The following is a 14,540-nucleotide window of genomic DNA, read 5'->3' as shown; positions in this document are numbered from 1 at the left end:
GTTTACTTCAAATATGTTACCTGGCTTGAAAAATGACAACAGCTCTTTTCACCTGACAGCAGGAGGGAAGAGACCAAAACAATGTTTTCCTCAGCATGAGCGTGCTGTGGTTTTAATTTTTTTTGTGGGGAGAACAGGGGGGGGCTTTTGGCACCTGTGATGCAGAAGATGGACTTGAATTGCTGCTTTTTGGAAGCAATGAGATAAGCTGGAACAGCAGGGAAGGGGGAAGAGCAGAAGAGATTTGAAGAGTTTAGGTGGTCTGGCTTAAAACGGGGTGTGGTGGAGTGAAACTAGCACTGTTGGGAAGGAGGAGCAAAACTAAGTGAGGTGGGGTGGAAGGGAACAGAAAAAGGGACAGGGCTGTGTACCCAGTTACTCTGTACTTGGCACCACTGAATTCAATGTGAGCGGCTGGTTCTCTGCTGCCCCTATGGAAGTCAGGTCTTTAGTGCTGCACACTGCTCATAGAGAAAGTCATGATTCTCCTTCAGCTGCTGCTGTCTGTCCTGCTGAGAGTTTGCTTTGTTTGTTCTTCAGGGACTGGGGGAGGGGGCAACAACTCCTTGCTGCTCAACAATGTCTCCGCCTCACAAGTCCACTCAAAAAAAAAAAAAAAAAAAAAAAAAAAAAAGCACTGCGCTTAAAGACCTTGCCACATGGAAGCAGCTGGAGGGACTGACTCTGGTGCAGGGTGAAGTGTGGCACTCCCTCTCCCTTCTTTTCTCCACCCCACCCTTCTCCCTCTCACAGCTGGGCACGCTGCCTTCAACAGCACACCAATCCCAAGCCACCCCTGGCCTGGGGAGGGAGACCCCAGGGATTAACCCTAGGGTATCCTGCATGTCCACTAGATTGTCAGGTTTTGGCATAGGGCACTTTTTCCACCCCCTTTTTATAGAGCTGAGTTATAAGCCACTGAAAACAGGGGAATGGCAATGGAGATCTGAGCTTTCCTTTACCTCCCGGCACAAGTGCAATGAGCCTGTTGGTCTCAGCTTGCCATCTAGTGGACAACAGCCCACAAGACAATTCACCACACCCAATCTTTTCTTCATCTCCATTTTGTGTTTTTCTGGTGGAGAACTGCTTCCACAGCATTTCAGGCCCGGCCTCCTCAACTGGCCTTTCCTTCCAAGCGCTGGGTGAGCACCGCGGCATCCAGCTGCTGTAGTCTTAGCAGCAGAGCATCCTCTTGCATGCTGTATGCAAGACTGGCAGAAGTTTGTAATATTGTATAGTATTTTGCTCTTGGTTCTGGACAGAGCAAACTCAAAAGGAACAGACTTCTGTTCTAAGCAGGCTACTTACATTCCTGGAACTGTAAAACATCTCCTCCATCTCCCCTCCACCTATGGCCTAACCACATATGTAGGTAAATAAGAGTGCGTGTCATCTTAACAACCAAAGCAGTGTGCGCTCTTTGGGCCAGAATAACAGCTGTATTAGCAGAGCAAGATGCCGGTTAACAGGGCTGTCTAAAGGACACCAGTGGCATGGCTTCAAGGATTACAAAGGTTACGGTCAGAGGAGCGGATAGGACACGCAGAGTCACTTTGGAAAGGTCAGAATAGATCTTATGTACATGTTTAGTGGGTCCTTTGAAACAGATTGGGGGAGACAGCTTGGGGGAAAGTTATGCTACGTGCTAAATAAGAACCTGCTTCTGTAGAGCCGCAGCTCAGCATGTCTGAAAAATCAAGCCCTATGTGGCTCCTTAAGGGCTCTCAGCTCCCACTGAGCTCATGGAATTTGAGGGCTCTCCGCACCTTGCAGGATCTGGCATCTGCAGAGACGGCACGCTCATGAACAAATTCAGAGTTTGTGTGAAGCTCAGTAGTTACAGAACTGAGGCTCTGGGTATGACTACACTGCAGTTGGAGGTGTGACTGTAGCTTGGGTAAGCACACCTGTGCTAGCTTTAATCTAACTGGTGTGGCTAAAAATAGCAGTGAAGCTGCAGCAGCCCAGATGCCGGCATGGGCTAGGAACATGAGTGAATAGCCAGGAGTTCCATGTGCTTGTACAACCCATACTGAAGCTCTTGCCACCACACCTTCTCTGCTATTTTGCAGCATAGGCATGCCCCGCGTGTGTGCATGCCCATGCATGCGTGGATCAAGCTGTGACGCTAGCTGAATTAAGGGGACAATTTATTATATTATTTATCAATATTTCAAAATTACAAAATTACAATAATTTCATACATTTAATACATGTCAGATACCGTTAGAAAGGTTATAATTTGCTAAGTATGATGATGTTTATGTGAATGTGTCATGTTTGTATTGAAAGTTATGGATATGCTTGATGTATCTATATTTCAACTTGTGCTGTGCTTCTTAGTGATACCCCAGACAGGATGACTGCAGGAATAAACTGCTTAGTGGCCCATTAAGGAAACTCACAGATACGATGGGTCCAGGGAGAGAACCCAGAGGCTACACCTGATGAGTCACCAGGACTTACTCATGTGACCATAGCCTCCATCTTATTTCTGTACATTTCCACAAGCAGCATGGAAAAGGCCAAGGGACATAAAAGGCAGCTGCACCACATCCATTTTGTCTTCAGTCAATCTTCAGTCGTCAGTCTTCACCTACCTCTGGATCAACTACTCATCTACAACTGAAGCTGTGTAACACAGAACTGTGACGCATCCAAGTACTGGATATACACCAGAGGGACTATACAAGCCTGGAAACTCCACAATTCTACTGAAAACCTGATATATATGGACTTTCAAATCATTTGTATGTATCTGATTGCTTTAATCATTTAACGTTTCTTTCCTTTTATAATAAACCTTCAGTTTTAGTTACTAAAGGATTGGCTGACAGCGTGGTATTTTGGATAAGATCCAAACCTACATTGATCTGGTAATGTGGCTGACCTTTCGGGGTCAGGAAAACCTCTTTGGTAAAGAGCATAGAGTTTTAAATAACGTATCTCTTTACTGGACCTAGTGGCTGATTGGGAGCCAGAGACTGAAATGCAGTAAAGGGGGCTGTGTATATTTTTGTTTTAGCTTTTTGATAACCAGTGTGGGGAATCAGAAGCATTGTTTGTGGCTGGTTGGGAAGTCTGACTTCAGTGTCACCTACCAGTGCTGGGAGAATCTGCTCTACTTTTGCAGCCTACCCTGACCTTGGCATTTTCAGGTGGTCTACCCTAGGCACAGACAAGTCACACAATCATTTTATCCAGGCATTTAAATGGCAGACTGAGGGCTGCTGAAACTCTTTATACCGTTCCTCTATTGACAATGGATTCACCATAATCTCAGAGCAGCAGGCTGTACTTACTAGGATCAGGTCAGCTGGATCAATTTGGGGGAAAAAATTAACCCAAAATGGGAATTTAATAATCCTGGGAGGTCAAAAGAAAAGTTCAATTTAGGTTAAGTTTGAACTGATGGAACAGATTGTGGGCCTCCATTAGTTCAACCCTAACCACCACTGAGCTTTCTAAAGCTCTGAGCACTGACAAATGGGGCCAGATTTTCCACAAGAGCTCTGCTCCCTTTTAGGAACCTGAACAAAGAAGCCAGAAATGCTCAGAACACAGTAAACACCACAGCAGGGTGGTTGCCCTTTTGAAAATCTGGCCCTAATGTCTATTATTAATTCCCTCAGCCAATTATCCTAGTGAACTTTTGGAAGGCTGTCCGAATGGGACCACTGAACCTTTGGATGTTTGCTCATCGCTAGTTTTCATTCACTGCATAATGGATTATTTATTAATAAATAGTGCCTCGAAGTGTGCTAGGGGCTGCTCAGAATGCATACACTGTCCCTGCCTCACAAGCTTACAAACAGCATTAAAGAATGAAATGGAAAGAAAAACAAAAGGTAAAATGGATCAAGACCAACCTGTTTTTGTAACTTAATTTCAGCATGCTACACTAGGAAGAACACAAAGCAAGGACAGGCACTGACTGCCTCAGCTTAACCAAGGAGATGGCCTATTTAGGTATGCAGCTATGATGGCCAGGTCCAAGAAGTGACTCCTACCTGAAATGATCAATTTAAAAGTATCGCAATGTGTTTTATTCTCCCTCCTCCCCTTTATTTATTTTAGAAGGGACATTACCATTTACCCACTAAGATAGAGGTGCTCAGATCCTATCTGTACCATATTTTCTCTCCTAGAATTCCAGGGTGTTATATTACCCTCTTAAAAACACAATTTTGCAGGCATAAGCAGGTCAAGGACATGCAATGAGTTAATATAGCTCAACCAGGATGTGACTTATGATGTTTCACAATCCTAGCCCTTTGCTTGCACCACTGGACTTTTTTTGAGAGAAAGAGAGACAACGTATTTATTGGACAAACTTCTGGTAGCGAGAGAAACAAGGTTTCGAGCCACACAGAACTCTTCTTGAGGACTCTGAGCATCGCAGCACAATGCTAAACAATCTGTTTCACCTTGCATTTTGCTGTGACTCTTGGAGTACCTTTCCTTGAAGAAGAGCTCTGTCTGGCTCAAAAGCTTGTCTCTCTCACCAAAGACGTTAGTCCAATAAAAGATATTACCTCATCCACCTTGTCTCACTAATATCCTGGGACCGACATAGCTACAAGTACACTAATTTTTCTTGACAAACAGATTTTAACACCTCAAGTTCCAAACACTTCAGGGAAGTTGTGGCACATTTCAGGATGTGTTATGTGAATATATTTAGGGCTCTGATCGTTAGTGTTTTGGAAAGTTGTAACAAGGTAAGGCTGACCCTGTGATCTGTCCTCTGGCTGGCGTGCTTAGCGCATACTTGGCAAGACAATCTTACTAAAATGCTTATCTTGTTCTGTTCTTTGCCACAAAGCAAACAGTCTAATTTGTGCCTCTCTTAATCCCACAAACTACCACAGTCATCTCTGAGTACACACAAATTTTATCCTTGGCTCAGTCTCCTATAAAGGAGTACTAGCTTGGAATGTCCCCTCCCCCAAGTCAACTATTTAAATGTATGTATTGGGGGAGGGGAGACTAGTAAATTTTAATGCTGAGAAAATGAACGTAAAGCCCCCCATTTAAATGCTCTGTGATGGGACTAATACTTCTCCTGTTTCCAGCCTCCATGAGTGATATAAAATCAAAGGAAACTTGTGATTTTTAGTACAGCTAATTACACCCGTCATAGCTAATGGACTAAAGTCATATTTATCTGACTACTGCTCTTAACATTGAAGGTATGGTAAATCTTTTCAATTTGTTAAAATATATCTTGGCTAATAACTCACATTTCATGTTTAGTCCTGGTTAAATCGTAGCACTGCTTTGGTTTTTAGTGTTAAAGTAGGTGAATTAAAGTAATTTTAAAAAATTCAACTGAACCCATTTTAATACTATTATATACTGGGCTTCTAAATGTGTTCATGGAATTACTATCGATTTCTTCCTATGTTGAACCTTTTGAGCAAGGATAAGAGACTGGAAGTGAGATCAGTTTCTTTTCTACACCAGTAAAATAAAATAAGAAGGAAAAAAAAGAGTGTACTTAGAATCACAATGCATAATTCTGGGAGCCCAGCAATTAAACTCTTACTGTACAAAGCAAAACTTTGTGAAGTAAGCCAAACATCTGACATCCTGGTGTCCTAAGACAAAAACCCCAAACAAAACAAATTTACAACCTAATTTCCTTTATCATCTAGAGACGGGGGGAGCTGGAGCGAGGACAAGGGATCAGCCTTCTCCACCAATACACAGCACTTTCACCGCTAATGCCTTCTGACTGCAATTCTGCAGGGCGCGTCAGCAAGCGAGGGTGCCAGCAGTGCACATGGATGGCCAGTTTAAAGTGCTATAAACATGCATCAGGCATTGCATCTCCAAAGTGATCATCTTTGTAGGTTGGATGTACTGGACGAGCAGGCCACCTAAACGGATGGGCATCACAGGGGAAAAAAAATAAAAGGGCAGTGGGCAGTATGAAGGACTGGCTTTGAACTAGTTCACATAAAACTAGGGCCAGCAACAGGAAATCTGGGCTGCTCAGTATTATTTATTATTTCATATGTGGCACTTTACAAACAAGTAAGAGAGACAGTCCCCAACCAGAGGTTCTTAAAACTTGTGGTCCCAATCCTATAATCAGGTCCTAACAGACTGACCCTAAAAAACCTGATGAGGTCAACAAGGCTAAACAAGGGTGAATGGATCTGCTTACACCAGGAGTTCTCAAACTTTTTTTGCTGGGACTCCCTTTAAAAATATTTCAGGCTGTGACCACCCCCCCCAAAAAAAGCAGTGACCCCCGCTATGCCATGCCACTCACCCCGCCCCCCCAACATGTCATGCCACTCTTACTTCTGCACTGCTGCTGGGGGTGGTACTGCCTTCAGAGCACCCGGTCAGCAGCTGCTGTTCTCTGGCCACCCAGCTCTGAAGGGCTCTGGCTGTCAGCCATGCACAGCGCTGACAGATGCAGCCCCGACATGCGTGGGGGCTGACAGCTCATGACTCCTGCCCATAATTACCTTGTAACTGACCTCCAGTTTGAGAACCGCTGGCTTACACAGATCCAACTGAAGGATCATGGGGCCTATATTTGTCATTTCACAACAAAAAGGTACAGTGAAGTTGGGGTAGGAAGAGTAGACAATTAGAAGGACAAGAGAAGGACAATTTGTGATCATATCGTGTGTTTTACTGTACATGTCTTGTTTGCTCTTAATTGATTATACTATTTTTAACATTACAGTTAGGAGAAGGAAGCAATATTACCATCTCACCTCTGCAGCAGCCACTGCAGAAACCTGTCAGGGCTTAATTTAAAAGAGAAAAGACACCTCATATATGGGAGCCAGAGAACTTGGTTTGAATTATATAGGAATACTTTCCAAATATGAATGCTTCATGCAAGACAAGAAGAGAAAGGAAGAACTGGCTATTATGCACTGGGGTCCCAGAAAGTCAGGGGGGGGGAGGAGGGGAGAGGAGAAAGGGAGCAACGTCCTTGGTTTTTAGCATTACAACATACACCCAAGTTGCACTTACCCCCATTCTTTTCTGGTGCCTACCAACTTTCCCTCTATGCATGAAGCCTTCCTCAGGAGGCTATTCCTGGAAATAAGGAGTCTATACCTACAACTAAGCACTGCCCAGAACTCAGTTCTAGTGTCAGAGTCCCACTGGGGGAGAGGGAGGGAAATCAGTATTTCACATGTTTGAGTAACTGATCAAACATTGCAGTTCCTCCAAGACTTGAAGAGTTTACAGGAATCAGTGAGGAAATGCCTTATAACCAGGGCACAGAGACTTATCCTTTTGGTTTTCTGAACCATTGCAACAGATCCAAAAGTAGTCTGCCTGATGAAAAATAGCCTCTGCTATGCAACTGCCCCCTAAATTGTCACAACAAGAAGTGAACAGCCCACATACAGACATTTCACCTTTGCTTACTCACCACTTCTCAAGTACACAGCCAGCAACAGATAAGCAACAAATACAGGCATTGCCATAATGAATCAGACCCAAGGTCCATCTAAATCAATAACATCTCTTTCATAGTGGCCAGATGCTTCAAAGGAAGCTGTGAGATCCCCACTGTGGGCAGATACGGTCTCATCCTGATCTCTAATAGACAGAGACTGACTTAAATCCTGAAGCATGAGGCTGAAAACTCTTCCAAAATGTATAGCTATTGACGACAACAACTCCAGATAGTCTTGTTATCCACATAAATATCCAATTCCTTTGTGAATCTTACTAAATTCTAGGCCTCCGTGACTTCCTGCGGCAATTATGTACATCCTTTTATCAGTTTTGAATGTACCATTTTTTAAAGGGTGAACAACCTAGAAATATTGCCCAAGACTTTAAACAGCACCTGCAGTCACGCAACTCTAGATTCATCTCAACCACTGCTTTAATCCTAATAATTTCCTGCTTTAGGCCTCAGATCCACTTGGTATTTACACTACATAGGAGCTAACCTTGACTGTTTATTATTGTGCTGTAATACGTAGTGCTAGAATCAAAATTACAACAGAAAACCCATACGTTATCAATATTAAAAATCCTCCACATTCAGCTGAAGTGGCATAAAAGGGAAACCTCCATCTTCTCCACTGCTTGTGAAGCCCATTTGCTGTGCTCCTTTGGCAAAGCAGGAGTAAACACAATCACAAGACATGGGTCTCTGAAGAAGGGGGTTTAGCACTTAGACGCTTGCTGAAATACTGCATAGCCCCTGAGCATAGCAGGTTCCAGAAAGCCCTGCAAATCCCACACTGTATATTCCTCCTTTAGCCTTTTTGCTGTGCTTTCCTGTTAACACAACACAGCAGCATGTTTGTGCTAGCTTATCCTACGTTCCACAGGAGCAAATGTTGCCAGAGCCTTCAAGCAATCCAAGCACAGGAGATACATTATTGCCTCAAATATTTAAGCAAAGGATTAAAGGATTCTCTTGCCAGAACCAGAGAGCCCCACGGATACAGTTCTTATGGAGGTTGGCAGGCTCAGCGTGACATGCTGCTTCACAGCAAACAATCTGCCCCGGACCATGAAAAGAGCTTTTTGATTCTTCTCAACAGTTATTCATTGCTATCCCATCTTACCGGTTCCCGGCCATCCATAGCCTCCATCCAAAGCCTTCGGTCCTCTTCAGAAAGTGCTTGCATGGTGATCACCCCAGGCCTGTGGAGAGGAAAGAAACACTGCAGTGAACAAGGAAAAGGAGGAATTTAAAAAAAAAATCACTCATCAGCTGGACCAGACAGAAGGAGAAGATAAATTTAGCTTTAGGTTCAAGAAGATACCCTCAGTGCTCCAGACCTGGACTTTGAAACAAATGAAATTAAACCTCAAGGAATCCACCCAATGTTTTACATGGGAACCAATATAAAACTGGGATAGGATATTTGACAAATTCTTCTCTCTTAGCCTGGTACAACTCTATTGACTTCAGTGGTACTGTACTGGTGTAACTGACAGCAGAGCATGGGCTGTGGATTTTATTGAAGGTATCCAAAAAAACAAAGAGCAAGCAAGTTTCAGTAACGAATCCAAGGACATTAAGGGCTCACAGTAACATGGGCACAAACACCAGACAGCAACTGCATAACAGTAGCTTCACTGGAATGAAGCTTCAGTGAAACTTACACCCTAAATTGTGAGCTATGAACACCTTCACAAGCGTCCATAGCTGCAAATTGCTACTGACAGCCCAAGTTTATACCTAGCCACACTAGTGATGCCTTAGTTCAAAAACATATATTATGTATGTGTTTATGTCAATGGCCGTGATGGGTTGATTACTCATTCAAAGTCATGGATTGCTGCTCTCCAGCTTTAGATACCCAAACAACAGAGGGAAATGCTGATCATTTAAGAAATTAGCATGTTACGCCCCCACACTTTGGAGGAGGCTGAGGTGAAAGAGGATTTTGTATACTGCTTAGTATAAATCCTGATGAGATCTGCTGGCATTGCAACAGCAACCAGACAGGATCTGCCAGTAACTCATGTAAACTTCTATCAACAAGTCCCTATCCATGCATTCCTCATTTACCCAGAAACTTTTCCATTCCCATACCCCCAGTTGCCACTGTTTGCAAATACGCCTCAAGTACTGGATTTCTTTAAATACAATCCAAGTTAAGCTTTTGTCACTCAGGTTCATATAATCTTTGAACAGCACAAAAAGCAGTAGATTCAGACCTCTTATTGCTTTTATACTTGTGAATATACGTATTTTCTATTCACTATACTGCAAAATGCCCCCTTCCCCACCCCGTTTTCTCTTCTCATTCCTTACTCTTTCCCAGTTCACATAGAGCTACTTGTAAAGTGTTTCTCCCATTTAATCTGGACACATCCATACCTCGAGGCTGTAGTATATGACAACAGCTCTATGCTGAGATTGATAAAACACCACTCAAAGGAATAGAATAAGAAGCTGAATGGTGCAAATATCATTAAGAACCCTAAGGAGGCAAACACTTCAGATCTAGTGCTTAACACAGCATGTCTGTGTATGGAACCCTTACACCTCCCATAGCTGGGATCCAGTTCTAAGCCACTTTCACAAAAGTTATTAAGAATTTACAATTGGGACCGATAAGTGTTACATAAGAGCTAACTATTATTTACGGTGCTTTTCTAATGCAGATCAGAAATTGCTTTACATGTAAAGGGGCTCACTGACCTCATTTTAGAGATTGGGAAACGGACACCCCTGAACTGAACTGCCCAATGCATGTGTAGTAACCCTCACCCTGGCATTAACACCTGCTGCAACTGAGATGCAGCAGCACAGAAAGCTGTCCTGGGGAGAGAGATGGCAGCTCGAGCTGGGAAGAGGCTCAGAATGCACTCGAAGGAGCAGCTGGAAAAGCTGTTAGAGAAAGAGAAGAATCAAGATGCTGAGCTAGTAGATGAACTGGAGCCTGGGTAGGAAGTGAGGTGATAAAATAAAAGAACAGGAGAATAGAAGTATGGGACTGGGAAGTGAGAAGGAAGAAAGAAGGAAAATAGAAAAGGTTTCAGGTCAGGAGAAGCAGAAAAAAACAAACAAAAAAAAATAGTGCCTGCTCACATGCCCAGGTCTAATAGAGAAGGGAAATAAAATCTACAGCTTATAGAGAGAGTATGAAGGGAAAAAACAGAAAGGAAATATAATTGATGAAAAAGAGAATCAATCAAAAAACTGCGTTAGATGAAAATAGAACCTGAAAACGGTGAATGAAAAGCCTAGAAGTACATGAACAGAGAGACTGAATGAACATCTACTGACGGAATACAGTTCAGAGGTGCCTTATGGACCAGCGAGGGCCCACTAAGTGAAGAAACCCCGCTTGTGGGTAAACTCAGTGAAAAGAGGCAAAGGCACAGGAACATCGAATCGAAGGGAGCACTTGAAGCCAAAGAACTGGACAGCAAGAGTGGAGCTAGACTTACAGCCAAGGAGAGGGAAAGTTGATTCTTCTCTGAAGTGACACAATGTATTGTTCAGTAATCTCCTTTGTTCTTGTTAACATGAATGCATTTGGTACTAACTGCACAGCATGTACAAGCTCACAAAAGGTTAACTAGTTGGTAAGCTCTAGTTTATTATTCTAAGGAGTAAATCTTTGGTAATGTTCTATATTATTTATGCTCATGGTACTATTTTGGGGTTTTCCCTTATAAAGTTTTAAAAATTTAAAATGATCCCTTTTGTCTTGGTTTGCCTCTGCCTCTCCCACAGTTACCATAGCCTAGCTTAGCCGGGTCACCATACATGCAATAGGGGGCAGGCTGCAGATACCCAGTCCAGTGCTCTAGCCACTGGACCGCACTGCTTCTGTAAGACTTAAATCATTTTTTAAGACTACCTGCTCCCTTTGCAGGATTTAAATAATGGTTTGTTAACACTGTGCACAAATAGCATGAGGGTCCTCAATTTGACTGACAGCATATAGCATGCCCAAGAACTTGGATGCAACTCTGCATTAGAGGAAGCAACATACAAAGTGTGCTGCCAAGACCAGGGAGTGGTGAAGGGATTTGTAGTAGTGTGTCATGAAGGTTTATTTAAACGGGATACAATGTAATGATTTGTTTTTAATTTGATCATAAAAATCCCAAATTAGCCTTCTACAATCAGCAACGGCAAACAAATCTGAAGTTGCCCCCGTCACTGTCAACTTCATAATTTTGTATCAAAATCCCAATATAGGGCACTGAGGTTTCCAAAAGAAGATCAGTGAAGCCAAGTCACATGCTGCCTCATTGGGATTCAAAACAAGTAAACACAGAGTCTAACTACTGTGCCGCTTTCATAAAGCCAGGTTATGGGGCACAGGCATCATTCTGAATGTGATGTTTGAGATAGTGTATAGAGCGGGTTTTTTCTCCGACAAGTTATTTTCAGTCCCGTTATTACTACAGCTCGCTTTACGTGACTGCAATGTATAGCTTCCCTGACAAAAGAAAAAATATAAGCATGCAATGGTAGGAGGCTCAGTGAAGAGAGGGAATGCATTTGGAAAAGTTTGTCAGAACTCTCCTGGTAAGAATATTTGGATGTCCTCATTCACCAAAATCATTTAATCAGGGAACTTCTGACATTCATGTTTCTATAAATGGCAAATGCTCCAGTTCCAGAACAGCAGCAAAAACTCAATATGAAGGATCACTGCCCTCTGTAGCAAAATACAGCTCATGGGACTAGAAAAGAACAAGTACATTGACTTCACAGGTTTTATTTCCGCTGCTGTTGAAGAGCGTTCAGACCAACCATATGCCCTCCTTTTGGTATTAAATCTCCAGTTACAGATGAGGGCTGTGAGAATCCGGGTTTCCAATATGCTCTGCTCAGAGATTATTCAACAGGCGAATGAAAGCTGCATGATTGTTATGAAGTCTATTTGGCCCCTGATAAGAGCAGAGCCTCTGCTAGCCAATTGAGAGATTCCATTTTAGAGGGACTGATTTTTCTGATCCTTTTTATGCTGCTTTTGTGGCACCTGTAACCCAGGAGCAGAGGACCAAACCCAATTCCTAAAATCCCCTCCCCCCACCCTGACATTTCAAACAGACAATTCACCAGGGACTATTACATACACAAAGCAGCTCTCAGTTTACCCAGTAAAGAACACAGACCGTTCAGACTTGCAACAAGTTTAGGCCCTAGTAATCCAGACATAATGTGTGTTATCTTTACTAATCCCCTTGGTGAGTCAGTCAGTACTCACAGACTTAGTTCTTTGGAAGTTTACATATTTTCAAATGGAGAGGAAACCATTTAAGCTTCACTCCATTTGGAAAAAAATATTGGAAATCCTACACCAATACTGTCAAAGCAAGGAACAAAGCTCTGTATCTGGTAGACAAAAGAATCTGAAGGAAACAGCGGAATCAGTATCCAGTGGGTGGATATTATGAATAGTATTTGCTATGTGCTAAAAATGAACCTTTTCCTAGAAACACCTTTATGCACTGTGGTGGGTTGGTAGCAACCTTTCCCTTGTTGAATGGAGGTCACATCATATGCTCTTTCTAAACAAGAATTTAAGATAAGGGCAAACCGCTGTTGCGGTTGCTAACATCTTAGTTAAGGATCACTACAAAAAAAGGGCTATATTCTCAGCTAGGTGCGTGAGTGAGAGACAGAGGAAAAACAATACATGTCAATTTCAATCTCTTAACCAGGGAAGCTATTTAAAAAAAAAAGGAACTGATTGTTCATTTATGAAAAGCTTGCCTCCAGACTCTCAAGTAACCAAGCACTTGTTAGACTGGAGAGTTAAACTGGATAAGGTAGGGTGTGATTTTAAAGCAGAATAGCTATTCCTGAAATATTGTGTGTAGACATTCTTGTTCCAGAATAAGAATGCCTTGTTCCAAATTAAACTTAATCCACTTCAGAGTAAGGCACTCTTATTCTGGAACAGTTAATCGGGATTAGCGATAGCTACAACTTTAGTTATTCAGGAACTCCTAACAAGGTCTTATAAGGACAACACAGGTTTTTCATGCCCTATATTCTCTCATGCATGGGATCAAAAGTGACAAAAGATGTTTGCTCTGCCTTTAAGTGGATAACAAACCAACTGGGTTTACTTCATTTTAACAATATGGAGGGGGGAGTGGCTGTAAAACAATTAAAATGTCATTTATATTTCAAATTCATTTGCATTTCCCACCCACCCACCCACCCCACATAATTCATTTCCTGAAACATGCACTGTGGTGCTTTAGTATACAGAATTGACTTCCTGGTTGTGGTGCACTTTAAAGATCCCAGCACATTACCTCATTTATATAACGCCAGCAAACCCTAGGTTTTTTACAGACCAGGCTGAAGACACAGTCTCTCCCTAGAAGACTAACAGTTTTCAAGAGCAACTGTTAAATTTGGATACCTCAAACCCTGCACTGGAGAGAAAGGGGCTAAAGGAGCTTCTCTGCCACCAGGTGGCTCCATCCCCCACCTGCCAAACCTGCACAGGCCTGAGGAGGAATATGAAGAGGGGAGTAAAGTAGCTCAGTGGTCAGCAGGTAAAGGAGGTGAGCTCAGCTGACCCATGCTCTGAACTCCAGAGAAGGAGCACCACGGGCTCTCCCGATGCCTGAGGCCTGGCTATGGTGACCTGACCAAGCGCACAAAGAAGGGATCTGTGACTCTCTGAAGAACAGAGGCTTTATCCTTGTATTTTAGTTCTTATCTTTACCCGGTGTGAAGAGAGCAGGCTGGCAGGAAGAGATCCAGCGAGGCAGCTGCATAACACCCCAGCGTGCAGGATTTAGCTGTGTACCACTGGGCTCTGGACTGGAGTCCGGTGGAGAGGGTGGGCCTGGGCTCCTCTACCAACTCCTAAGGAGGGACCACTACAGAGGCTTACCCTTGACCTTGGGGAACCTCGTTGTGGGGAGAAGACCCTAAAGATAAAGATCACGAGTTGTCCCTGAGGCCTCCTGGACTCTTTATACATACCCCGAAAGGGACAGACTTGAATATGTGACTAGGTCAGAGGGCAGAGTCAGTGGTGTACCATGGGTCTCCGATGCCCAGGGGCCAATACTTGTATCTGTACCCCCCACCC

The 14,540-nt window shown here is 43.2% G+C and overlaps 1 protein-coding gene across 2 annotated transcripts in view; it reads right to left on the bottom strand.

The window, feature by feature from the left end:
- The window catches only part of ARHGAP26 (Rho GTPase activating protein 26), a 306,079-nt gene that overhangs the window by 166,287 nt on the left and 125,252 nt on the right, over positions 1–14,540 (bottom strand). For both annotated transcript variants that reach the window (XM_067567247.1, XM_067567246.1), the window contains exon 11: positions 8,571–8,649. In XM_067567247.1, coding sequence (XP_067423348.1) covers positions 8,571–8,649 — 79 coding nt within the window. The remainder of the gene's footprint in view (positions 1–8,570; positions 8,650–14,540) is intronic.

This window comes from Emydura macquarii, unplaced genomic scaffold (genome assembly GCF_026122565.2).
Source record: "Emydura macquarii macquarii isolate MOO-44397 ecotype Brisbane River unplaced genomic scaffold, CSIRO-AGI_Emac_v2 contig_2768, whole genome shotgun sequence".
Lineage (NCBI taxonomy): Eukaryota > Metazoa > Chordata > Testudines > Chelidae > Emydura > Emydura macquarii.
The sequence above is the reverse complement of the archived record's forward strand: the minus strand, read 5'-3'. Positions and strand labels throughout refer to the sequence as shown.